Source organism: Diospyros lotus, chromosome 11, assembly GCF_014633365.1.
Source record: "Diospyros lotus cultivar Yz01 chromosome 11, ASM1463336v1, whole genome shotgun sequence".
NCBI lineage: Eukaryota > Viridiplantae > Streptophyta > Magnoliopsida > Ericales > Ebenaceae > Diospyros > Diospyros lotus.
In genome coordinates this window covers 33,077,264-33,101,708 of record NC_068348.1, presented here as the reverse complement: position 1 = coordinate 33,101,708, position 24,445 = coordinate 33,077,264, and the positions used below count along the sequence as shown (strand labels likewise).

The following is a 24,445-nucleotide window of genomic DNA, read 5'->3' as shown; positions in this document are numbered from 1 at the left end:
TTAACAGAATCTACTGGTATCTTTGCCCTGTCCCTTTTTGAGGGGAAAATGAGAATCAACCTACTACTTCCTCCTTTCGTATAGCGAAGTCAATAACCAGTCCTTGGGGTTGGGGATGCACATTTGTTTCTGTAATGCCTTGTGTGCACTGATAATTTGGTATAATTGTGCAGACGCCCACGCCCTTACATTATTCATTATTAGTCATTACTTCTCAAGTTCTCCAGGCAGTCCTTCGAATCATCAGCTCTTGTGAACACCATTAATTTGATGTCAACTTTTACTTACAAGCATTTTAGACGCTTACGCACACCTTGATGGTTCAAAAATGCAAACACATGCCATGCACAGTAGAGTTGAATATGCACCACTTAACCACGAAATCTCAGCATCAGCAGGACTTACTACAATAACCGTTAAAATTTAGTTACAACTATGAATCATAGCTCTATTAAAGAGGGGGCATGGAAAATCTCAAGTTACCTTGGGTTGCATTGCATCCCTGGCAACAGGTTTCCAAGTGAAGACAAGATGACGCGTCCCATTCTTTGAATCAAACCACAATGCGATTTCTGCATGCTTGCAATTAACCACTGATAATCTGCTAATGCAGCATCTGGTAAAGGCTCTAGAAACTCACACTGATCCAAAATATCCCTCGGGGGTACTCCAGAAATGAGATTTGTTTCCAGTTTAGGCTTGCCCTTGGTAAGCTCTTCCGACTCTTTAGTTGTGGTAGAATGGAGGGAGGAGGGAGATGCGCCTGGGATTACCTGCTGCTGGAGAGGCAGCGCGCTAGCAGCCTGCAAACAGAACTCGATCCACTGATGGATCAGGGGAGATGGCCCCCTGACTCGTCCCCCTATTTTATTTGTAGCAAATCTTGAAGCAGCTGGAATTGCCTGCAAAGAACATGATTTCTATCTGAAAACCACTGCAAAGAATCACGACTTGGGCAGATTCAAATATTAATAATCAAGGATACTTAATACCATCTTTTCCTAATTGTCCTCTGCTCCCTTTCAAGTGCATCTTCAATGCAAGAAAAGAAAAAAGAAAATGATAACAGATGATTCTTGACATACCCACAGATCCACCCATAAACTAGATCCAGATTTTGGAACAATTACTGTGACGTTTGACATGCGTTTTGCAACAGGAAGAACATCACTACTCCATCCAACTGCCACCCATACATCTCCCACTCCAAATGCTTTCAGATAGTGCACACTATCAAATAACCGAACCTACAGAAAGCCATTTCATCCAGGTGAGGACAACAACCAAAAGCACCATGGGTTTAATAATGAAAATTAAAAATTACTCCACATGAAATTAAAAAAGAATGCAAAATGCATGTCAGAGGACTTCTAAGTTCACTAAGTCATGCACATAGTTGTACCATAATATTTGAAAATCCATCAATTGACAAATAGTGTGGAATTCTTATCTATGTTGAGCCAACAACCAGATAAGATTGTTTGTTCAAGGTAGTATGAAAACTTCTTTTCTTTATAGGGATAAACAAGAAGTAACACATTTTGGTTAAAACACTCTACCTTCAACGACTTTTTTCCTTGTAACAGCTCAAGTTCTGCAATTTTGAGGGTTCATGATTCCATGTCCTTGTATTTTTAGTTCACACCAAAGCTATTTGACCATCTAATTTAAAAGGTCTTGAAGTGTCTAGAAAATGCATATTTATGCATACCAACAGGTGAACATCAGACATGTCCTTTCCCCGAACTACAGGATGAATTCTACAAAGCCCAGGGGAAAGAAAATATTTCTTAAACCTAGTGTCCCTCAATAATTCATGGTTCTAAACCACAATTTTAATAGAACTCATGATTTAGGACTTGTCGACGTTCGGAATTGATCGACGGTGATTCATTGGCCCGTTTTGGTGCGGTGGATTCGAGAAAGAGAAAACAGGATGCTTGGTTCAACCCCTTGACCTGCTGACCCTTCCCTGCAAAGTACTCTAATGCCCAAGTCAGTGAGCGAGCAAATAAGTGTGCAAAAGTATTCGTTCGTGGACCAAAGAAAAAACATACCCTCACTCTCAGAAGAGCTGGCTGATATATATCCCAGGACATGTCTCTCTGCCTCTCCTGTACGTATACAGATGATGGGATGGAATAGCTGGCGTCGGCGGGGACAGCCATGCTGCAGCAAGGTGTCGACGAGACCCTCATTAATGTAGATGAGATTCGCCATTAATGAGGATGGGATCTGAGGTGAACGCGCGGAAACACAGACGCGGCTGTAATGATGTTGTAAAAGAGGGGTCAAGATGGGACTGGTGTGGGCCGGCCAAATGGGCCGAGAAAATGGGCCTGAATAGTCCATCTGGGGTGGCCCCTGGCCAAATGATATCCGTGGCATATGCCCTTCCCGTTACGCGAGTTGATCGGCTGCACCAACGAACTGCAAGGATCGCTGGGAGCTCGCTCAAAACGTAGTAGGGAGCTCGCCCGAGTACGTTGATAAGTTAGAGGTGTTACCGGGAGCTCACTTAGTTCCACCGTATGAGCATGGGCGCCAGCAGCGTGTGAGCTCGCTTTGATGGGCTCAGCTCGAGGTCCCCCGGATCTTAAACAGTTGGGCCGACCCATTAACTTAAGCCTGACCCAAATAGTGTAGAGCGGGAAATACCCGTAACAGGACCATAGCAAATTCACTGTGTACTGAAAATTGATGGTGGAGTTGTTCAAAAATGCGCTAGGCGCTAGTCGGGTGGCAGGTTGGCGACTAGCGCCGCCTAGGCGGGGCCTAGGCGGCGACTAGATCAACAGCAAGCTTGCTACTGCAGCAAGCAACAAGGACCAAGGAGCAATGTTTTTTACTTTTTTACCGGAAGTGGAGGAAGATGGATACATACTAGAGGAAGACGAGATCGGCGACGAGAGATGACAGCCAACAGATGAGATCGGTGGTGACGAGAGAGAACGACCAACAGATGAGATTGACGGCGGCGGTGAACGACCAAGAGACGAGATCGACAGCGAGAGAGAGAGAGAGAGACGACTCGTGATGAACGACCAGAGAGAGAAAGGGAAGGAGGAAATAGGTCGGCCCAAGACGCGCACGACCTAGGCGACCCAGGCAATTAGGCGCCGCCATGGCCCGATTAATCGGGCCCGGCGACTAGGGGTGTCGAGCAGCCCTTAATCGGCGCGACCAGTGGCCGCCTAACGCCTAGGCGGTTGCCTAGGCCGAATTTTCGAACACTATATTAATCTAGACTCAATGAATTTTTATTTGATGAATCTTAATTTACATGCATCTAGAATTTATTATGGATGAATCTAGTTCCTTTCATGCATCTAGGAATTTGAAATGGGTGTTTAGATTTTATAACTTCATGTATTAGCAATTAATTATTATGTACCAGATGTAGTATAAGAAGGGTTGCTCATTTGAAGTTTTATGATCCATTAGAAAAGAAGTTGAGTTAAAAATATTGTGAGTTTTGAGAGAACAACTTTCTTCTCTTAAATTTCTATCCTATTTGAGTGAATTTTCTTGAGTTTTGTTTGGGGCTCATCAAATGCTTCCAACAAATTGGTATTAGAGCAGGTTAAAATATGGCATCCAACAACAATATGTTGCAACCTCAACTTCCTCTGTTCAATGGGAAGAATTATAGTTGATGGAGTCAGCAAATGAAAGTTTTATATGGTTCCCAAGACTTATGGGACATTGTTGAGAATGGATTTGTTGAGCCACAAGACAAAGCTGCTCTTACTCAACAACAAAGCAATGAATTGAAGGAGAATCGCAAGAAGGACAAGAAGGCTTTGTTTTTTATTTATCAAGCTATCGATGAAGCAATTTTTTAGAGGATTTCTGCAGCAACTTCAGCAAAGGAGGCATGGGACATTCTGCAATCAACTACCAAGGTGAAGCCAAAGTTAAAATGGTAAGATTGCAAGCTCTAAGATCTGAATTTGACACACTTAAAATGAAAGATTCTGAGTCGGTGGAGGAATATTTTAATTGTGTTCTTTCAATTGTTAATCAATTGAAAGCAAATGGAGAACAAATTTTAGATCAGAGAGTTGTTGAGAAAATTCTCAGAAGCATGACTAGAAAATTTGAGCATGTTGTTGTTGCCATTGAAGAATCAAAAGACTTAGCCACTTTATCAATAAATAGCTTGATGGGATCTCTCCAATCTCATGAGCTTAGATTGCGCAATTTGATACTGCTCCTTTAGAACAAGCTTTTCAATCTCAAGCTTCTTTTAGTCAAAGCTTTAGAGGAAGAGGAAGAGGTGGACGTGGAGGTGGTAGAAATTTCAAGTCTTGGAACAACAACAATGAAAGCAAGGAAGAATCAAGTTCTACTTCAAGCCGAGGAAGAGGAAGAGGCAGAGGCAAAGGCAGAGGTCGTGGTGAATTTTCTCATATTCAGTGTTACAATTGCAATCATTTTGGCCATACTAAAGCGTATTGCAGGTTGAAGAAGAATGATGGTGACAAAAACAACTCAAATTTTATGCACGAGGAGCAAAATGATGATGAAGGTACTCCTTTTCTGGCCTATAAAAAGTAAGAAGTTGTTGCTGAAAATGTTTGGTATCTTGACAACGGTTGCAGTAATCATATGACTGGCAACAAAGATATTTTTGTAATTTTGGATGATTCTCTCCAAAGTGAGGTCAAGATTGGTGATGACAAACGACTTCAAGTAAAAGGAAAAGGCAATATCCTTGTTCAGACAAAGATGGTGTCAAACAAATCACTGATGTGTTCTATGTTCCAGGTCTCAAACACAACCTGTTGAGTGTTGGGCAACTTCTTCAAAAGGGACAGAATGTTATTTTCAAAGATGAACTGTGCGAGATAAAAGGCAGAGATGGTGTTCTTATTACAAGAGTAAAAATGACTCCAAACAAGATGTTTCCCTTGAATTTTTCATATGGCCAAAGCTCTTGTTTCAGCACTTTGGTGAATGATATTTCATGGCTTTGGCATTTTCAATACAGACATTTGAGTTTTAACTCATTGTCTCATATGTGCAAAAATCATATGGTGAGAGGAACTGCAAATATCAGTCAAAGAGATCATCAAATTTGTGAAGCATGTATTCTTGGGAAGCATCATTGCAATCAATTTCCAGTTGGCAAAGCATGGAGAGCCTCAAACCCACTTGAATTAGTCCACACTGATTTGTGTGGACCCATGTGCACACCATCAGTTGGAGGTAATGATTATTTTCTCACTTTCATTGACGATTACAGTAGAAAGACGTGGATTTATTTGCTTAAAGAAAAAAGTGGAGTTTTTTAATGCTTCAAAACCTTCAAAGCTTTTGTTGAAAATCAGAGTGGCTATAAAATAAAAACTTGATATTCTGATCGTGGTAGAGAATTTGTTGCTTTGGAGAGTTTTTTAAAAGAGAATGGAATTCGACATCAGCAAACTATTCGATACACTCCCCAGCAAAATAAAGTAGCCGAGCGGAAAAATAGAACCATCATGGAACTAGCAAGAGGCATGCTGAAAGCCAAAGAGATGCCTAATGAATTTTGAGGTGATGCTGTTACATGTGCTGTCTATCTTCTAAACGGAGCTGCAACTAAAAGTGTTCAAGGAATGGCTCCTCAAGAAGCTTGGAGTGGGATAAAATCATGTGTCAGCCACTTGAGAGTGTTTGGAAGTATAGCTTACTCTCATGTTCCAGATGAGAAGAGAGGTAAGCTGGATGATAAATCAGAAAAATGTATCCTAGTTGGGTACAGTGAAAATTCAAAAGCATATCAGTTGTACAATCCCATCTCAAAGAAGATAATTATAAGTAGAGATGTGCACTTTAATGAGGGAGAATCTTGGAAGTGGAATGCTGCGGATCAAAAACAGAAATAAATTTCTGTTAATATTGAAGACAAGGAAGGTGCACAAGTGGCTGAACCAGAAGGTGCTGAACCATTATCCTCAAAACCAGTTCACCATCAAGTTATGACGAGCCAACTTTGCCATCACTAAGGAGATCGACCCGACCACATCAGCCATCCAAAAGGTATCCCTCAAATGACTATGTCATGGTTACTAGTGATGGAATGAATTTTGCATTACTTGTAGATGCAGACCCAATAAGTTTTGAAGAAGCATCCAAGGAGGAAAAATGGAGGATTGCCATGAATCAAGAAATAGATGCAATTGAAAGAAACAAGACATGGGAGTTGACAGATCTTCCAAAAGACAAGACGGTGCTCGGTGTAAAATGGGTTTACAAAACAAAGTTGGATTCAAATGGTAAAGTTGACAAAAACAAAGCAAGACTTGTTGTGAAAGGTTACAAGCAGAAATTCAGTGTCGATTATGAAGAAATTTTTGCTCCTGTAACTCGTTTGGAAACAGTTCGTCTATTTTTATCATTGGCAGCTCAAAAAGATTGGAAGGTGCATCAAATGGACGTGAAATCGACTTTCCTTAATGGTTACCTAGAAGAAGAAGTCTATGTCGAACAGTCCCCGGGTTACAAAAAGAAAGGTGAAGAACACAAGGTGTAGCGCTTAAAGAAAGCATTATATGGACTGAAACAAGCTCCAAGAGCTTGGTACAGCCGAACTGACAGTTTCTTTTTGAAGAATGGATTCAAGAGATGTCCATACGAGCATGCTCTCTACACCAAAGAAGATGAAAGTGGTAATTTTCTTATTGTTTGCTTGTATGTTGATGATCTTATCCTTACAAGCAATAATGAGAAAATGGGAATGGATTTTAAAAAATCCATGGTGGAAGAATTTGAGATGACCGACTTGGGACTTCTTCATTACTTCCTTGGAATTGAAGTAAAACAAGCAGATGAAGGAATCAATATTTCTCAACAGAAGTATGCAAAAGACTTGTTAAAGAAATTTAGAATGGACAGTGCTGTCCCTTGCAGTACTCCTATGGAGGCAAATTTGAAGTTGAGCAAAGATGATAGGAATTAAGAAGTTGATGCTAGTCTTTATCGAAGTTTAGTGGGAAGTCTAATGTATTTAACAGCAAGAAGGCCAGACTTGATGTTTGCTGTCAGCATGTTGAGCAGATTTATGACTTCACCAAAGAAAAGTCATTGGGAAGCTGGCAAAAGAATCCTTCATTATGTTGTTGGTACTATTGATCATGGGATTCATTACAAGAGATTGCAAGAATCAATCTTGATTGGTTACAGTGACAGTGACTGGGGAGGAGACACAGATAATCACAAAAGCACATCTGGGTATGTTTTCAATACTGGTTCAGGTGCAGTTTCTTGGTCTTCAAAGAAACAATCTGTTGTGGCTCTCTCTTCCACAGAAGCAGAGTATATTGCTTTGTGTGCAGCTGGTTGTCAAGCTCTTTGGCTGAGGTGGATGTTGAAAGAATTGAAGTGCTCTCAAGAGAAGGAAACAGTGTTGTATTGTGATAATAACTCAGCAATTGCACTTAGCAAAAATCCAGTTTTTCATGGAAGGAGCAAGCACATTAGGATTAAACATCACTACATTCGAGACTTGATTAAAGAAGGAGAAGTAGTGGTCAAGCATTGCAAGACACAGAATCAGATTGCAGACATTTTCACAAAGGCATTGAAGACTGAAACTTTTGTCAAACTGAAGGAGAAACTTGGTGTTACTCAAGTCTAGATTAAGGGGGGATGTTAGAATATTAATCTATACTCAATGAATTTTTATTTGATGAATCTTGATTTACGTGTGATATGCCCTGAAAATTGCACCTGTATCCGGTAAGGAGCAGATGCAAGCATTTGGAGCAAAGATGGGTTTGAATCAAGGCAAAAAGGCAAGGGAGCCGCTCAAGACCAAGCGGGTGAAGACCCACTCCGTCATATGACTAAGCGAGTGGGGGTCTCTTCTCCCCCATAAGAGCATGACTCACTCGGTCATATGACTGAGTGAGTAGGGGGTCCTCATCCCTCTCTCTCTTCTACCCTTCAAGACATGTAGAAGCCAGGCCACTCGGTCAAATAACCGTGTGTGTGTCACTCACTCACATCTCATCCCCTGGATACACCATCACGGCCGTGAGACTCTCGAGATGGCCACCACGTGCCCCCCCCCCCCCCCCCCCCCCCCCCTCCCCCTCCATAAATAAGAGGCCACGCCTCTGACCTCAAGTACACTCTTTTTGACACTCTAATACATTCTTGCGCTCTCGCTCTCAAGAACTGACTTAAGTATCGGAGGGTTTACACGGGGACACCCACCCGCGCCCTAACCGTGAGTTTGTCTTACAGGTCTCTCGGTCATCAAGGGTCATTCGGTCATTAGAAAGCCTCCTATCAGATCCAAATGAGTCTCCCGCTCATCAGGACCGTTCAAAAGATCACGAGAGTCTCCCGTCATTCAACATACCCAGGACTCTCAAGACACTTGGTGACGAGACTCTCAGGACCCTTGAAGACTCTACACTCTCAAGATTCTAGTGATCAACTAGACACAAATTGTATTCTCTCACGATTAAAAATAGATTGTTGTATTTTGACAACAACATGCATCTAGAATTTATTATGGATGAATCTAGTTCCATTCATGCATCTAGGAATTTGAAATGGGTGTTTAGATTTTATAAGTTCATGTATTAGCAATTAATTATTATGTACCAGATGTAGTATAAGAAGGGTTGCTCATTTGAAGTTTTATGATCCATCAGAAAAGAAGTTGAGTTAAAAATATTGTGAGTTTTGAGAGAACAATTTTCTTCTCTTAAATTTCTATCCTATTTGAGTGAATTTTCTTGAGTTTTGTTTGGGGCTCATCAAACGCTTCCAACAGGAGATACACAACTGTTGCTTGGGGATCAACAAGCAAAGCTGGAATATTGTTGCTTGTGTTCAGCTTTACATCATTGTTAGTAGTAACAACATCAAGTGTTATTTAACCAGTTGACTTGAACAGATTTTTTTTAACACAGATGACCTTATAGTTATGGTTGACAAGTTCATCACGAAATCAGGATTTATAAACACACTTTAAAGAGACACTGAGTTTAGAATGTTTTTCTGTTGTTGTTTATTATTATTATTATTTTGGAAAAACCAGTCTTATGCACCCCCAGGCAACTGTTTGGTTGTGTTTGCCATAGGGTTTGTGGCTTAACCATTAATGTTTATACATGTTTGTTGTCCAGAGAGCATAATAACTTATTTGCAGCCCCAAAGCAACTGTTTGGTTGTATTTTCCATGTGGTTTGTGGCTTGGCCATTAATGTTTATACCTGCTTGCTGAGCTGTGTGAGCTTCTTTCCCACCGCATTTCTCCCTCCTGCAACCTGAGCATCAATATTGCATGTATTGTATGATGCCCCCATGCTCTTCAATACTGTGCCAACAACTTCTCTAGGAGAATCAACCATTGAAATTTTCCCTGTAAGTTCAGGCCGCCATAAATCGGCCCAGTCCTGCAATTGAGATATCTTATTCCAAGCACATTCAAAAGACAATATTTGCAGATTGTACTGCTAAAAATGCCAAAATTGTTTAATGACAATGCAACATAAAAATGACTTTTTGTATAATCATAGCGAAAGGATAAAAAACAGGAAAGGAATAATGGTGTATCAAACTTCAAAGAACAAAGTTAATTGTATCAGTTCATTTCAACTTTTCAATAGAATTCTATAAATGTATTGGCTGACCCCACCCAGTGGGATAAAGGCTTGAGATTATTGTTGATTGTAGTATTTTATAAATGTATTGCATCTGGGGTTAACTCCTAACTAAGAAGGAAATGGAAATCATGTGCATTCACGCAAATATAATTCCATCTATTAGTTCTGCTATGACAAGACAGAAATACATGGAAGTTTAGAATTCATGTAACCGACCCCACATAGGGGGATAAGGGCTGGATATGTTGTTGTTGTCGTCGCATCAGTTCTGCTATGGCTACTAAATTCTGGTGAAATGACTGAGCAAAAAAAAATTCTGGTGAAATGGATTTAAAATCTCAATATCATCACGAGAATAAAACAATGACCATGATATATAAATATTATCCTCATACAAGAAGAACAGCAAGTAACTTCACAGCCTGAGAAAGAATACCTCTATAGGAGACAAATTATGCTTTTGAAATTTCGATTTCTTGTAAGCTATCACCATGGTTCCCCATCTATATGGGGCAGCCCATATTTTCCCTTCAGGATCCAAGTTTCCTTCATTGTTCCTGCATAAATATACCTGAGAATATTTTAGGAGGAAAATTTTACTGTGAAACCTATCCATTTGGGCAGGCGCTAAAGTAACCACAAGGCTCTCTCCATAAGATCCCATGAAACATTAGCCAGGGGACTGGTATAATCCTAAGTATGCATTGTGTACCAGCACGTTCAATTTTTTTTTTCTTTAATTTTTTTTTTTATCTATTCAGTTTTTTTTTTTCTTTCATTTAGGTACATATTTTCTTTTCAATTACAAAGTGTGTGCACTACTAATCTTGGCAACTGAACTTAAGATAAATATTTCAGACATATATACACGGAGTCAAATTCGATCCTTCTAATGCTTTTAAGCATTGTGCAACTGAAGAAGATCACTGACTTGAATGACAAAGATGCAAAAACTAGCATTCATGAAACTAGTGGTTAAAAATTAAAAATTAATATTTATATCTTCTACATTCATTTATCAATCAATAATATTTAACCAACAATTTAATGCAAAAAAATAACAATAGACTTCCAAACGCTATCTACAAAATTAATTTATTATTGATGTTCCAAAAATTTGAATTCAAATAACCAAGAATTGAGTCATTTATACAAACAAATAAGTCCAATTGTCACCTAAATGTCATTCAAGACCATTTTCTAAAGTGTTATAAAGTATCCACAAGGGGTGATCTATTGCCCGCGCCCAACGCGGGCGCGCGCACGCGTGTGTGTGTGTGTGGGGGGGGGGGGGGGGGGGGGGGGCACGCCCCCCCCTCTGATTTTGCTCGCATCGAGCAAACCTTATGTTGCCCGACATGGGGAACATAACAATTTCCAATATCCACATTACTAAGACCATTTTCTAATAGTTTAAAATTTTGATAATTGGTAACAAATATAATATTAGAACTTTGATTCCAAGAGTGATTAGAATTGAGCAATTCATACGAACTTGTCACCCACCAGTCAAATTTGTTGTGTAAGCTTATTTTGTCCATGTTAATGCACCTTGGTTAAGTTTGTCCATGTGTTACATGGGAGTAACAAAAATCTTGATATAAAATGGGTCCCTTTCCTCACAACTTAAACTTTTTGGAAAAGTAGCTGTCTAACATACTGAAACGAAGCGAGCATGAAAATGCTGTGATGAGTGGAAGCACTTGTGAGAACAAGAGCAGAGAATATCAGCTAAGGTGACTTGAAATGTGAAACAGATGGGCATTCCTAGCAGTACACAGTCTGGTCTTCACCCAGTCACTATAATAAGAAGCACGAATCTTTCAATAGACATATTGCTACATTTAGTATGCCACTCCAGGCCAAATTTACCACCAATCACAAGTATATTCCAAGTTGACAGAATTTTCACAATCAATTGTTTTTGAACACTGACCTTACTCATTGGAATACAACATAACAAATCCATTAAATGTCATTCAAGAGAAAGTGACAGACAAAAACTTAAGATGAATTTTATCATTACCTTCCATTTTTTGCCCAAGCATTTATACCAATCTTGGTTCTCTATCCCTTCTAGGGGCTCAATTACACCCTTCTTTATTGCAAAATTGAGCCACGAATCACCAATGCTAATAATATCAGCTGCTACAGCAGATTTACGATCAACATTTCCATTGGTAAAAGATTTAAAGAGAGCATTGTCGTTGAGACTTCCATAGATCTCTAACCGTAACCTCACTCTCTTTCCTTGAGATTTAATGAAGTCCTGTGTGTCAAGAAGCAAATTATGACACTTAGTATAAACACTTGCATTAATTTGGACATTATAGGCAAAGAGAAGCTAAGACTCATTATATGAAAGGAATAGATTTTGTTTATTATCATTGGATAATTAAGTTGAAGGACTACATTATATGCAGAAATGTAAATTTTTCTGCAGTAGATTTGGTGGTATTCATATAGTGCAAATTCAAACAAAAGACAAGCTGGAAAAACAGACCTTCACCCATGAAGGAGGCAGTGAACCACGTAAAGCAATAATTCTCAAGGGAACTGTCAAAGCATATGTCCTTGACTTCCACTTCTCAAATGCAGCATTCAATTCTTTATCTTCAAGGTTCTCCATGGTTCTAGATTTTCCCACATCAAAATTGTCTGTGTTCAAAAGACAGTTATATGATTACTACGTAGCACTTTGACAAAGTTACCTCAAAGAACCAAATACATTCATACTTATTCAAATATAAAATTTAAAAAGGAAATGAACATAGGTAATGTGTCTATAATTCAATAACAAAGGGAAACTAAAAAGAAAAGGTTAGAGGTTGTTTAGTTGTGGAAAATAGCTCCAATTTTTTGGAAAATTACTCCCAGATAACAAAAAAATAGAAAACTTATTCAAATAAAAAAAATTTCCAATAGAGAATGGAGATCTGAAAACTTTCCACAAAATTTTCTCCGAATCATCTCCATCTCCTTCTTTAATACAAGTTACAAGAAAGAAAAATCTCTCTCTCTCTCTCTCTCTCACACACACACACACACACACACAATACATTCCAATTTTCTAGATTGAAAATTAGTCTTATGTAGTTCTAGCATTTGAATGTATTTTCCAAATTTTCGATGGAAAATGAAAACTAGAAATTTTATAGAAAATTGGAGATAGACAGCTGAAAATCATTTTCCACAACTAAACAGCCCCTTTTAGATGTTTAAAAAGTTTTCATGATTGACAGTGTATCCTCAGTGAAATATAAAGCCTAGATTGGAATATAAGAAAACATTATGCATCAGAGAGGACTTGTTGCTCCACACAAAAAATTTAGACCTCAAAATATATATGAATCCAGCTTCTAATACATGCATATATGAGCATACATGGAGTAAAAATAATATATCTATCTGACCAATTGTCTTTTCCCAACTTAATTAGAGACCTTGAAATCCGTACATTAACATTATTTCATTCATAATTCATTAGATTTTACATTAATCTTTGCTAAGTGAGGGTAAGGTTGCATACAATTTGACCTTCTCAAGAGCCTGCAACGCAGGAACCTCATGCACTGAATTCACCTACATTAGATTTTACATTAATATTCTCATAAGTGATGTAACATGAAGGGGATTTAGAACATAATTAGATACATAATGGAAATAGCTGAATCCGTTGCACCGTGCAGTCACCAAAGTTATATCAAGCCACAAAATCGTCTAACGTTATAGCATCAGCATGCAAGTAATACGAGTAGAGGGCACAGGTAAATTCAAGTGTGGCATGTGAAATTTAGAGTAGCTAATACACTTAACGATTCAAACCATCATCTATTCAGTCAAAATCAAAACCTTATATGCTTTCTAACTCTAAATTCTAATAGCGTTCTGTCCGTATAAACATGATCTGGCAAACCGAAACCAATCCAGAAGAAGTTGGGGGCTAGCATTTTCAAGTCCAGTGATGGCATATACAATAGAAATATAAAAAAACAAGAACTTTAATTGATGATATAAACACCAAAGGAACTTCAATTCCCTGAGAAGAATAGGCATGACAACCTTCAATTTTTTGCTCTTCAACAACCGTCGGACAATTGGCAACGGAGACTGCCGGAATCTGGGTAGAGGCAGCTGCGGAGCAGATACGAATGCCAAGGCCTAATAGAAAGACAATGGCAGAAGAGGCGAGGTTGCGGAGAGAATCGGGAGGCGACTTGAGGGATCGTGGCCGTTGCCGGGAGTGGCAGGGCGCCGGGGAGTTTCCGTTCAGAGTCCGGTCACCGGAGGTGGCTGATGATAATCTGCGGGTCCGACAACGAAGAAACAGGGGATTTGGGCAGTGGCATGAAGCAAAGCTAGGGTTAGGGTTAGCGATAGAGTGATTTGGGAATTTAAGGTTAATTGGGTCCGCCGGAAATGTCGAAGAGAACGACACCGCCATTCTCTGCTCTGAGAGAGAGAGAGAGAGAGAGAGAGAGAGAGAGAGTTGATAGGTAATATTATTTTGTGAAAATTCAAGGCATTTAATTTATAGTTAAAAATATCGAATATTTCATTCTCTCCACATGGTTTTAAAATTTGCACTTTTACACTACTACTTATATATTATATATATATATATGATAATAGAAGACAGTTCGTGGGTGGGGTTTCTTTTTAATTAATCGAAAATTAGAATGAAACTTAATTAATTAGCACCAGCCACCAGTGCTAGTGTACTAGAGAAGATCAAGGCTTAGAGGTAATAAAATATAATTTAATTAAATTAATGTTATGTAACCGCGAATGCATGTTACAGTAAGTAATGATCATGATAAGAATTAAGATGGATCTAATGAACCCATGAACAAGTAGAGAACTGGGCAGCCAGTGCTCAGTGCTCAGTGCAATCTGTTGGCTTGAAAGAAACTAGATTCTTTTCGAGGTCGTAACCAATCAAGAAGTTCATCTGCGACAGGTTCCCAAAAATAGCCAGTTCATCAGAAGGAATCATGGCAAAGCACAACAAATCTCCGTTCTCAACGAAGGTACTCGACTGCCGCAGTTCCAAGGCATCTCCCCCGCTGAACCTCACCGTTATCGCCGGCACGCTAAAACCACTGCCTTTACTGTAACAGAGGCTGAACAGCCCTTGCGGATCAGAAACGGAGCTTCCATGGATCACCTGTTTCAACTCTGACTCTAAATCCCTGTAAAAATCGCCCGGCAGCAATGTCAAAGTCGTGCCCGAGTCGATGATGATATTGCCACCACCAGCTTTTGATATTCCACTACTCCTCAAAGGTACTGTTATGGTCTTGTTTCCCACTGAAATGCTCTCCAACGTCAGGTAATAGAAGGGGTCGACTGTACTTTTGATCAGCGGCGTTGACACCACGCCGGAGCCGGAAACCACCGCAGCCTCCCCAAAGTTGATCTTACTCGTCACGCTTGAATTTGTGTCCAAGGGCACCAAGCAATAGGAGAACTTTCCATCGACTAAGTCGCTCATTTGATTAATAATGGAGAGTGGGCCGCGTCCAAGGCCAATTATGCCATCCGCTCTCTTGTCGAAGCCGCCATTGTTGCTGTGTCCACAGCCGAAAGCCATGTTCGGAACCTGAACAGGACGTCCGGAGGTAGAAATCAAGGTGAATGTTTCGGCGGCGAGATCGCCGATGCTGTAAGATTGGTCTCCGTAGGTGACTTTGTACTGGCAGTTGCTGCCTGCAGTGCTGCCGCAAATGGAGCCATCGAAAGCTTGGCAAAGCTGTGATTGACAAGGCAAGTTTGTATAAGTGGAGGAGGTGTTGGGAGCGAACAAGCGAGCGACCTGAGGGAAACAGTGGGAGCAAGGTTGGCACTGCAGCCAAGTAAGGTCACTGCCGGTGTCGGCGATACCGAGCATCTGGAAAGGTGGGGTTCCGATGGATAAGTTCATCAGATACTCGCCGTTGGCGGCGAAAATCTGGGATTGGATGCCGTGAAGACCATCATCGTCAGTCCACTTTGATGAGGAGTTGAGGCGAGCAGCGCGAGACATTGAGCGGCGAAAGGCGCTGGTGAGGCGGTCGAACTTGGTGCTGGAAGGGTCGTAGAATGGAGAGAGCGGGGAGTCGCGGTGGATGAGTTCAACCGTGAAGCCATGTCCGCTGTGCAAAGATGATGCCGCTGCAGCAGCAGAAGAAGAGAGAGGCAATGGAAGTTGAATATTGAAGCAGAAGAGGAGCAGTCCATAAACAAAGGAGAACGAGGACGGCTTATTAGCGCCTGCCATATATATATATATATACACACTGATCAGCTTCGAGAGAGATCAGTAGTAGAGGGGGCTACTGCTATACTGCTACTGCTACTATACTGCTGGATGCACGCACACACACACACATATATATAGATGATCAATTCATCTAACGAAGAAGGCGAAGAGGGAGAGTGTATATAGGAGCAAATTAAGGAGAAGATGGGGCGTCGAGGGTATGTATGTGCATCCACGAAAGAGGGCCATGAACATGATCAGACCATTAGAGCAAAGACGTGTATTTAAGGATTCTGGGGCAGCTTAATTTGGCTTTGCTAAGGTAACTAATTAACTAATTAATATATATATGTGTGCGTGTGTGTGATTCAGTGAATCAGCGCATGCCGCTTGGAATGTGGGATTTGATTCCAACACACACACATCCTTTGTTAATCAAATCAGCCTTTGATCGGTGTTCATATATAAGATTAATTGCCAGTCTTTTATACATATTGATTTTCTCTCGTGATTTGCTCACTCAAATTTACTGCTAATATTGGGCTTAACTTATATATATATGTATTTACATGGAAATTTCTTTAATTTCTCTTTTAATTAGTACCATAATTAACGCACAACACTCTTGCTGTATCAATTCATATCATGCAAAGAAAAAGGCAATTTTAAGGGGGTTGCTTAATCATTAATTAGTTGATGATCAAATTAATTCAATTAATATTATTCATATGAATATTCTGGCAATTAATCATAAGGAAGATTATATTATTATTCACAGTAATTAATCATATTCCATAGATTATTTGATTATGATTTAATTACATTTGACAACCAATAAGACAGTAGGCAACTTTAATTCAAGCCGTACAGCAAGTAACTTGTATATTTTGTGCTCAACGAGTGTATTACATATCCACCAGACATTTTTAATTAATTAAGACATTTAAACGTTATTAATACATATTATATTTTGTGCCCAGCCAAAGCCAAGCAAGCCAAAGCCAACCATGTAATGTAAAAGTTCGTCATCATCTAGGAGGACTCTCAAGGCCGTCACCCACGAGTTCGTCTTCTATCTCACAAACATTCATCCTTGCAGACGCTTGCTTTGCCCACTTGACAATCTTCTCTGCTTCGCGATTGATCTTCTCTTCCTCTTTCATTGCCTTCTTCAGTATTTTCTGCTGTTCTTTCGCCGAGAAAATACCCAAATCCGACGACAGCAACTCCTCCTCGTGGTGTCTACTATCCCAATCAACGCCGACGCTCTTCTTCATCATCATCATCATCTGGTTATTTTCCTTGCTCTTTTTCCTGGAAACCCTTTTGGGAGAACACCAGAAACAGCCGCTTTTCTTGGGCGGCGACGGCGACGGCGATTCAGACTCCAAATTCGAAGGAGACGAGAGGAACGAGCGAGATCGTGACTTCGATGCGGAATCCCTTTTCCGGTCGGAGATTTCAGCAGCATCTCCGTCTCCGACAGATGAATTTGACGAGTTGGAAGGAGATGACCCAGATCCGGATTTTGGCTTCGAACCCTTTCCTTGGTTTGGGGGTTGCTCTGGATGGGGTTTGGGTTTGGCTCCAACAGAGGCAGAGCGATCGAATTGGGGAACGTGGGAATTGAAGCTTGAGGAGGAAGAAGAACGGTGGGCGTGAAGATTGGGAGGGTTGGTCGCCGGCAAGGACTTGAGGCGGCGAAAGCGAGTCTCGAGGTGAGAGGGAAGAACGGAGTCGGAAGAGAAGGAAGCGCAGTTAATGGCGGCAACCTGTTGGAGAACAGAGTGGTCCATGGCCTGATTGAGTACCTCTTCCACTGCAGCAGCCTCATCGCCACTGCTACTGCCGCCGCCGCCATCTGACAGAAAAGAAAAGTGTCCCATGTTTTTTTCTTTTTTAATTTTGTACAGAGAGGAGTGACTGAGAGAGCTTCTTCTCTTCTCCTCTTCTGTTGCTTGCAATCCACCGCCCAGCAGATTGGAATGGAATGTCTCTCTGCTTTGCTTTGCTTTCATCCGAAGGGAAGGGAAGGGGAGGGGAGGAAATCGGGTACAGTCCAACGGCTAACTCGGTCTTTTGCCGATGTTTTAGGTAGGTGGTGGGTCCCACAGGAGACGATTATGTGCTGGGCTGGACCCACCCGCTTGTGTGTGCCTAGTTGAACCATTCATTCCAATTTCCCAATTTAGTTTATGAAAATATCATTAAAATTATGTAATAATGATAATAATTATTAAAATATTACTTAAACACGATATTTTTAATATTATTTATGTTATATATATAATGTAATATATTTTTATTAATAAATGCTATTATAACATTACAAAATTAATAGTAAAATATGACACTGCTGATGTCACACTTTCAATTATAATAAATTACCAGCAATAATATTATTGTATTAAAATTAGAAATAAATTAGATTGGTAATATTATATATATAGGTAATATATTTAATTATCAATAAAATATTCATGAATTATATCATTAATAATTTTGAATCAGTCAATGGTGAAGGCCCATTAAAAGGCACAAAACCCAACAAAAAGTAAGACACCCAATCTATATAAGAATAAAAATAGACAAGAATTCTTTAGGCGCAAACTATTTATTAGTAAAATGGTTGAGTTATAATAAATTGAAATTCGTATTACTAAGTTGTGGATTTGATTCTTTATTCTGCATAATGAGACAAAATTTTTACTTATGATTTATCTTCTTTGTTAAAATTAAATATACGATTAATGAGCGATCGCACAAAAACAATAATTCTAAGAATTACTTAGAAAAATCTCAATCTCTCAACAATTGGATCTAATTCTTTTAGAGAGTGGCATACAACCCTTTATAAGGAGGTCCCTAACTAATAACAAATATAATAATTTTGGTATCTTAAATTTTTTTCATGTTTATCAAATCTCACTTTTTTTATATAAATTGATAAATTTTTATTTAAAAAATAATATATCTCCGATACTAAATTTAATACTACATATAAATTTTTACTCAATTCAAGTATTTGATTTGAGTATCAAAGTCTTTACACATAAATTATTTACACCCTGTAATATTTTTTTTATTTTTATTTTAATTGGCCTGACAATAACATTTTCATAAATAAATTTATTATTGCATTACTTTATAATGGTATAATATTAGTATTGTTATTGTTATTATTTTGATTATATATTACTAGTCAAATTTACTATTTATTAATATATTTTCTATTTATAATACTAACAGTTTGGAAGAAAACAATGGGAAGATATGTCTTCAAGAAAGAAAAGAATGCAGAAGCAAACAGAAGGATGTGTCAGCTCTAGTCCAGAAGTTGGACTTGTGGGGTGCTAACACTGAGAGAGACTTTGACAAAAAAAGCCAGCCAAAGCCCACCCAAACCCTAAACCCCTGCTGGCTAGGCTTTACACATATCCTAAGCTTTTGTAGATCCACTGTGAGATTTGGATTGAGATTAGAGCAAGCATCTGATTCTTAGAGCGAGCACATTATATAATGTATTGAGTGTGTGAATTATTGGGGGTTTACTACATATTATAATTAATAAAGCAATTAAGATTGAACGATGATTAGTTAATTGAATATAATAACACTAAGAATTTCAGTACATCTATCTTTTGGGACTTAACTTAGAATTAAGATCCATGGATCCAGATGAATTAAGTAGTTAATTAATTCATTTAGGTAGGTATATAGCTTAATTAATTTATTTTGCTGTGGGTTGTTGAAGTGGAGGAGTAGGCAAGTAATGCTCTTTGAGACGTCATTCATCACCTCACTCTGTAACAACTCTCCTCTCCTCTTTATGTTTTTATCTACTTGAATATATATACGTCACACTTTTGGATCAATGTATATACATATTATATGTGGATGCATCATGCATATAGGCTCAGTAATTAATTATAAAGACTAACTAAGATTAATTTGGACTCAAATAAAATTGTAATCCGAACTACTAAAATGATGCAACTCTAATTAGTCTAAATGACACCATTTTGGCCTCATATTCTTCTCTTCTCCTTTTACTCTTCAAAACCCTTTCAAGCACCCGATGCCAACTATCTCTCCACTTCTTTTCTCTTCCTCTTCTTCTTTTTCTCTCTGACAACACCCATCTTAGCTCACATCATCCTTCATCTTCTCTTCCTCCTTTTTGAAACCCTATCAAGCTCATTGTTTCAGATCCAAATTTGATCATTAATTTCTTTAACCCTGATAAGTCGCCAAAAGGGTTTTGGAGCTAGAACGACGAGCTCCAAATTTAACCATCTCTTCGACCCTAATAAGTTGGCAAAAAGGTTCTAGAGCTAGAACGACAAGGTCAAGAATGGATTTGGAATGGTAAGTTAGAAAAGATTTTGAAGAGGAGGAACAAAAGAGAAGAGAATGAAGAGGAGAACATGGAGTGATGGTTGGAGCTAGGATGTTAGCTCATTGAAGAGGAAAAGACAATGTTTTAAAAATCATATCAGACCGGTTGGTCGGACTGATTTAACTGGGAACTGGTGGCCTATCCGATCTAATTTAACTTAAAAAGTCAAATGTCTTTTAACCCGATCAAAATTTGATTAAACCGGTGAACCGAGAATCGGATTGACCCTAGTTTTTTTCACTCTTTACTTACTTTTAAATTTTTAATCGTTAATTAATTATGTAATAACATATATAATAATTATATATAAAATATTAGTTGTATATTAGTTAATAATAATATTTCTCAAAATAATATATAAAATATTAGTATTTTAAATATATATTATTTAATTATAAAAATATATATATATGACATCATTCGGTCGGACCACTCCGGTCTAACTGGTCAGACCAACTAATTCGTGACTGAATTAATAGGTCGATTCGCTATTCGGTTCAATTTTTAAAACATTGAGAAAAGAAAAGAAAGAGGAGGGATGGTCCAATTTGGGATGACGGATTGTCAGGAACGAAGAGAAGAGAAGAAAAGAAAAGAAGAGATAGAGAAGGGCAAAACACTGTCGTTTTGGCCCTAACTAAAACAAAGCCGTTTTGCTAATTAGAATGTCACTATTTTGGCAATTCAAATTATAATTTCATTTGCAGCTCATTTTGATTTTAATTATTCTTTTAACTATAAACCCACTTGCCTACCAATTAAATCATACATATAACTCAGGTTTCTTAACTTTCTATTGCTAAATTAAATTAAGCAGGGGATATGTTAGATTTGATAGATGGCCAACACTTGACATAAAATGAATTGGAACACTTCACGTAAAATGAATTGGACTTAAAACGTACATTAAAAGTGTTTCTGTACCTTAGTAAATTACGTACACACACATTCCATTGAAGCGATGGATCAAAGCGCTGACCTCACAGAATTTCAGAGAGAGAGAAAGAGAGAGAGAGAGGATCATATAGAGGGCATTCTGGGGCTCTGCAAGAAGACATTACAAAGGTGACAAATGAAGAAATAAAAGTAATCTGCATGGAAAAGCTTACAAACAAAGTCCCCCTCCTTAGTAGTAGAGTGGTTGGAGCAGTTGAAGAAAGAAACAGAGAATTACATATAGCTGTCTCTCTCTCTCCTCATGATAATTGATTAATTAAGCTGCTGCTGCGGCAGCTTTTATTCTGAACATCGACCAAAGTTATCAATCGATCATCCACAGAATCAATCGATCAATCAATATATACTACCAACCAGTAGAATGAAGGAGGAGTCGAATTCGAAGCCCCCCAGCAGCAGGAACTGGAGACCCTACTTGGCAGCAAATTGCTGCTCCGTGGAAGGGCACGGCATCTGCTCCAATTTTAGCCGTGGGTGCAGGCCTTCCAAGAACATAGCTCATCCATTGCCATCGTTCCGGCGCCTGTCCTTCTCGGATCTAAGCCGCTCTTCGTCCGCTCGCATCAACGAAGATCTAGCTCAGTCTTTCGGGTCCGAGTTGTACGATTTTCAGCTGTGCGAGCTGCGCGCCATAACCCAGAATTTCTCAAGCAACTTCTTGCTGGGTCAGGGTGGGTTTGGGACGGTGCACAAGGGTTACTTGGACGACAACTTGAGGCATGGCTTGAAGGCTCAGCCCGTCGCCGTCAAGCTTCTCGACATTGAAGGCTTGCAGGGACATCGCGAATGGCTCGTCAGTATACATATACATGCTTTTATATGCACAACTCATATAATTTTTGTTCAATTAGTTGCTTAATTATATTACATAAATAGATAGATTAATTGAATGGGTATTATATATATATAATCGTGGTTGAAGGCGGAAGTGATATTTCTGGGGCAGCTTAGGCACCCCAACTTGGTGAAATTGATCGGATATTGCTGTGAAGACGAAGAGCGACTTCTGGTGTACGAGTTCATGCCTCGGGGCAGCCTAGAAAATCACTTGTTCAAGAGTAAGTACAGTACTTATAATTAGTTGATTGGCCAATAAACTGGTAGTGTTACTAGATTATGACGATGAAATGGAGCCATGGATGGCGCAGGGATGTCGGTTTCAGTGCCATGGGGAACCAGATTGAAGATCGCCACAGGAGCGGCCAAAGGCCTGGCCTTCCTGCACGGCGCCGAGAAGCCTGTCATATATCGCGACTTCAAAACCTCCAACATTTTGCTCGATGCTGTACGTATGCGTATGCAAAGCTAGCTGCTGCTGCTGCTGCTGCTGCTACTACTCATCATCTCCATCTCCATCTCCATCTGCTCCTTTAATTCATTAATTTGCTTATTCATTCATCCTTTCATCCATCACCAGGACTTCAAGGCCAAACTGTCAGACTTTGGACTGGCAACGATGGGTCCTGAGGGATCAAACACACACGTAACGACGCGAGTAATGGGTACCTACGGATACGCTGCTCCCGAATATGTTAGTACAGGTACTAATAACCAATTCGCCAGACTACATCAGTGATGATAGCTACCTAGTAACAGCTAGTGTTTAATTTTAGTTATTTGCTAAGTCATTACATACCATGCTCTGCAGGGCACCTCACTACAAAAAGTGACGTTTACAGCTTCGGGGTGGTGTTGCTGGAGCTGATGACGGGAAGAAGAGCGGTGGACAAGACGAGGCCCAAGACCCAGCAGAACATAGTGGACTGGGCCAGGCCCTACTTGACAAGTAGCCGGAGGTTGCGCTGCATCATGGATCCCAGGTTAGGCGGCCAGTATTCCGTCAAAGGAGCCAAGGAAATGGCTTTTCTGGCCCTGCAATGTGTCAGCCTCCACCCCAAAGACAGGCCCAGAATGCCCGCCGTCATCCAAACTCTTGAAGCTTCGCAGCATTTGAGGGACATGGCAACGGCAATGGCACTCGCAGCTGCCCCCAAATCAAGTCCTGCTCCAAACACAACCGCCAACACCAAGAAACACTAGATATAATCTCCGCTTGCCACTACCAGCCCCACCCCCCACAAACATTTATTTAACTATACATGTCAGTCTCATCCAGTGAAAAACCTGTAATTGTAAGTGAAGACGACAAGTCGTGTGTGTGTAACCAAATCTAAATATTGTAAATTATGTTGTATAAAAGCATGCTTTACTACCTATAGGGAAGTATGCGTACGCGCAGGGCTTCCGTTGTAAATAGGATAATGCGCAGTGTATATATTTACCATATGTTGCTGCCATTCAGATTAAGTTTGGTCATTCGCTTCTGTTCCTTTTTATAATAAAAAATGAACAAAAAAATCCAATGCCCGAGTAACGGAAATGACAAAATTGACAACATGGGTACTTGGTGAAGACTCTTTAACATTTCAACCCAGAATGGATAGCCACCACTCCCGCAACAAGATTTTCATATTCCACCTTCTGAAATCCATCCTCAGCAATCATTGAAGCAAACATCTCCTGTAGTCATCAAACATAAACATTAATTGCAACAATAACAGCTGCCAAAAAACTGAAAGTCAGCACACAATCACAGTTTCTGCGATCATAAGAAGTTCAAGTGGTAAAATCTCCAGGATTATTCCAGCAATGAACCTATCTTATCGGGCTATTATTATGTCAGGAAGTGATACCTGTGAAAAGATTAATACTTCAGTAGGGACCTTAATCAAATAAACCCTTCCTGTAAAGGGCGGTGAATACATCAGTCTCCAGGAGTATGAATCCCCACAACCATACATGTTGTGAGGCACTGAGGCAGTGCATGCTTAATTAAGCTCCCCTGGTGGCTCCAATAATTATTCTTTCCATTTATTTTCATTTTCCAATTTGCTTCAGTATGAGCAGGGGGCTCCCTACGTAAGATAAGGCCACTTACAGTCCCTACCGTCAAAGTGACTGGGGATAGCCCCCAGGATTTCCAAAACACAAGGTGTTTGATAAGTGCCTTTTATACACTTATTTTGGTTTATAAACTTAGCATTTATACATTCAATGAGCATGATTTCTACTTGATTTGGTTCTATATATGGTTATGTAGATGTGGAGTATGTGTTAAAGCGAACATGGAGCAAAAAGAGTGATTTTTGGTATATGATGGGAGTGAAATGAAGCTTGGAGACATGGTCGGGTTTCGAATTAAAAAGAAGCAAAAGAGTATCGAAAACAAGAAGTTGAAGA

General features: G+C 39.5%; 4 protein-coding genes across 4 annotated transcripts; 1 reads left to right on the top strand and 3 right to left on the bottom strand.

Moving 5' to 3' along the window:
- Window positions 1-351: 351 nt before the first annotated feature.
- On the bottom strand, window positions 352-14,089 carry LOC127813161 (uncharacterized). The gene is made up of 8 exons (XM_052353969.1): window positions 13,671-14,089; window positions 12,112-12,266; window positions 11,635-11,877; window positions 10,045-10,179; window positions 9,216-9,398; window positions 1,086-1,247; window positions 484-902; window positions 352-404 (listed from the first exon to the last, which is right to left on the bottom strand). The coding sequence occupies exons 1-8, from the start codon at window positions 14,050-14,052 to the stop codon at window positions 392-394; spliced, it is 1,692 nt and encodes a 563-aa protein (XP_052209929.1). The 5' UTR covers window positions 14,053-14,089; the 3' UTR covers window positions 352-391.
- Window positions 14,090-14,484: 395 nt separating this feature from the next.
- On the bottom strand, window positions 14,485-15,867 carry LOC127812857 (aspartic proteinase CDR1-like). Its single transcript, XM_052353380.1, has one exon. The coding sequence runs from the start codon at window positions 15,865-15,867 to the stop codon at window positions 14,485-14,487; it is 1,383 nt and encodes a 460-aa protein (XP_052209340.1).
- A 780-nt stretch (window positions 15,868-16,647) lies between these two features.
- LOC127813714 (uncharacterized) lies at window positions 16,648-17,918 on the bottom strand. Its single transcript, XM_052354832.1, has one exon. It carries the CDS (start codon window positions 17,865-17,867, stop codon window positions 16,878-16,880), a length of 990 nt encoding a protein of 329 aa, XP_052210792.1. The 5' UTR covers window positions 17,868-17,918; the 3' UTR covers window positions 16,648-16,877.
- A 3,468-nt stretch (window positions 17,919-21,386) lies between these two features.
- On the top strand, window positions 21,387-23,437 carry LOC127813713 (probable serine/threonine-protein kinase PBL15). The gene is made up of 5 exons (XM_052354831.1): window positions 21,387-21,998; window positions 22,128-22,263; window positions 22,354-22,490; window positions 22,623-22,746; window positions 22,854-23,437. The coding sequence occupies exons 1-5, from the start codon at window positions 21,567-21,569 to the stop codon at window positions 23,243-23,245; spliced, it is 1,221 nt and encodes a 406-aa protein (XP_052210791.1). The 5' UTR covers window positions 21,387-21,566; the 3' UTR covers window positions 23,246-23,437.
- The last annotated feature ends 1,008 nt before the right edge of the window (window positions 23,438-24,445 follow it).

Bases quoted from the DNA above. Each gene is read 5' to 3' on its own strand.
- LOC127813713 (XM_052354831.1), top strand. From the start codon at position 21,567: ATGAAGGAGGAGTCGAATTCGAAGCCCCCCAGCAGCAGGAACTGGAGA. The intron at 22,264-22,353 runs GTAAGTACAGTA...TGGATGGCGCAG, and splicing joins AGAAAATCACTTGTTCAAGA to GGATGTCGGTTTCAGTGCCA. The intron at 22,747-22,853 runs GTACTAATAACC...CATGCTCTGCAG, and splicing joins TCCCGAATATGTTAGTACAG to GGCACCTCACTACAAAAAGT.
- LOC127813161 (XM_052353969.1), bottom strand. From the start codon at position 14,052: ATGGCGGTGTCGTTCTCTTCGACATTTCCGGCGGACCCAATTAACCTT. The intron at 9,399-10,044 runs GTATTCTTTCTC...TCTCAATTGCAG, and splicing joins ATAATTTGTCTCCTATAGAG to GACTGGGCCGATTTATGGCG. The intron at 1,248-9,215 runs GTATAAACATTA...GGCTTTCTGTAG, and splicing joins TCACACAGCTCAGCAAGCAG to GTTCGGTTATTTGATAGTGT.
- LOC127812857 (XM_052353380.1), bottom strand. From the start codon at position 15,867: ATGGCAGGCGCTAATAAGCCGTCCTCGTTCTCCTTTGTTTATGGACTG.
- LOC127813714 (XM_052354832.1), bottom strand. From the start codon at position 17,867: ATGAAAGCAAAGCAAAGCAGAGAGACATTCCATTCCAATCTGCTGGGC.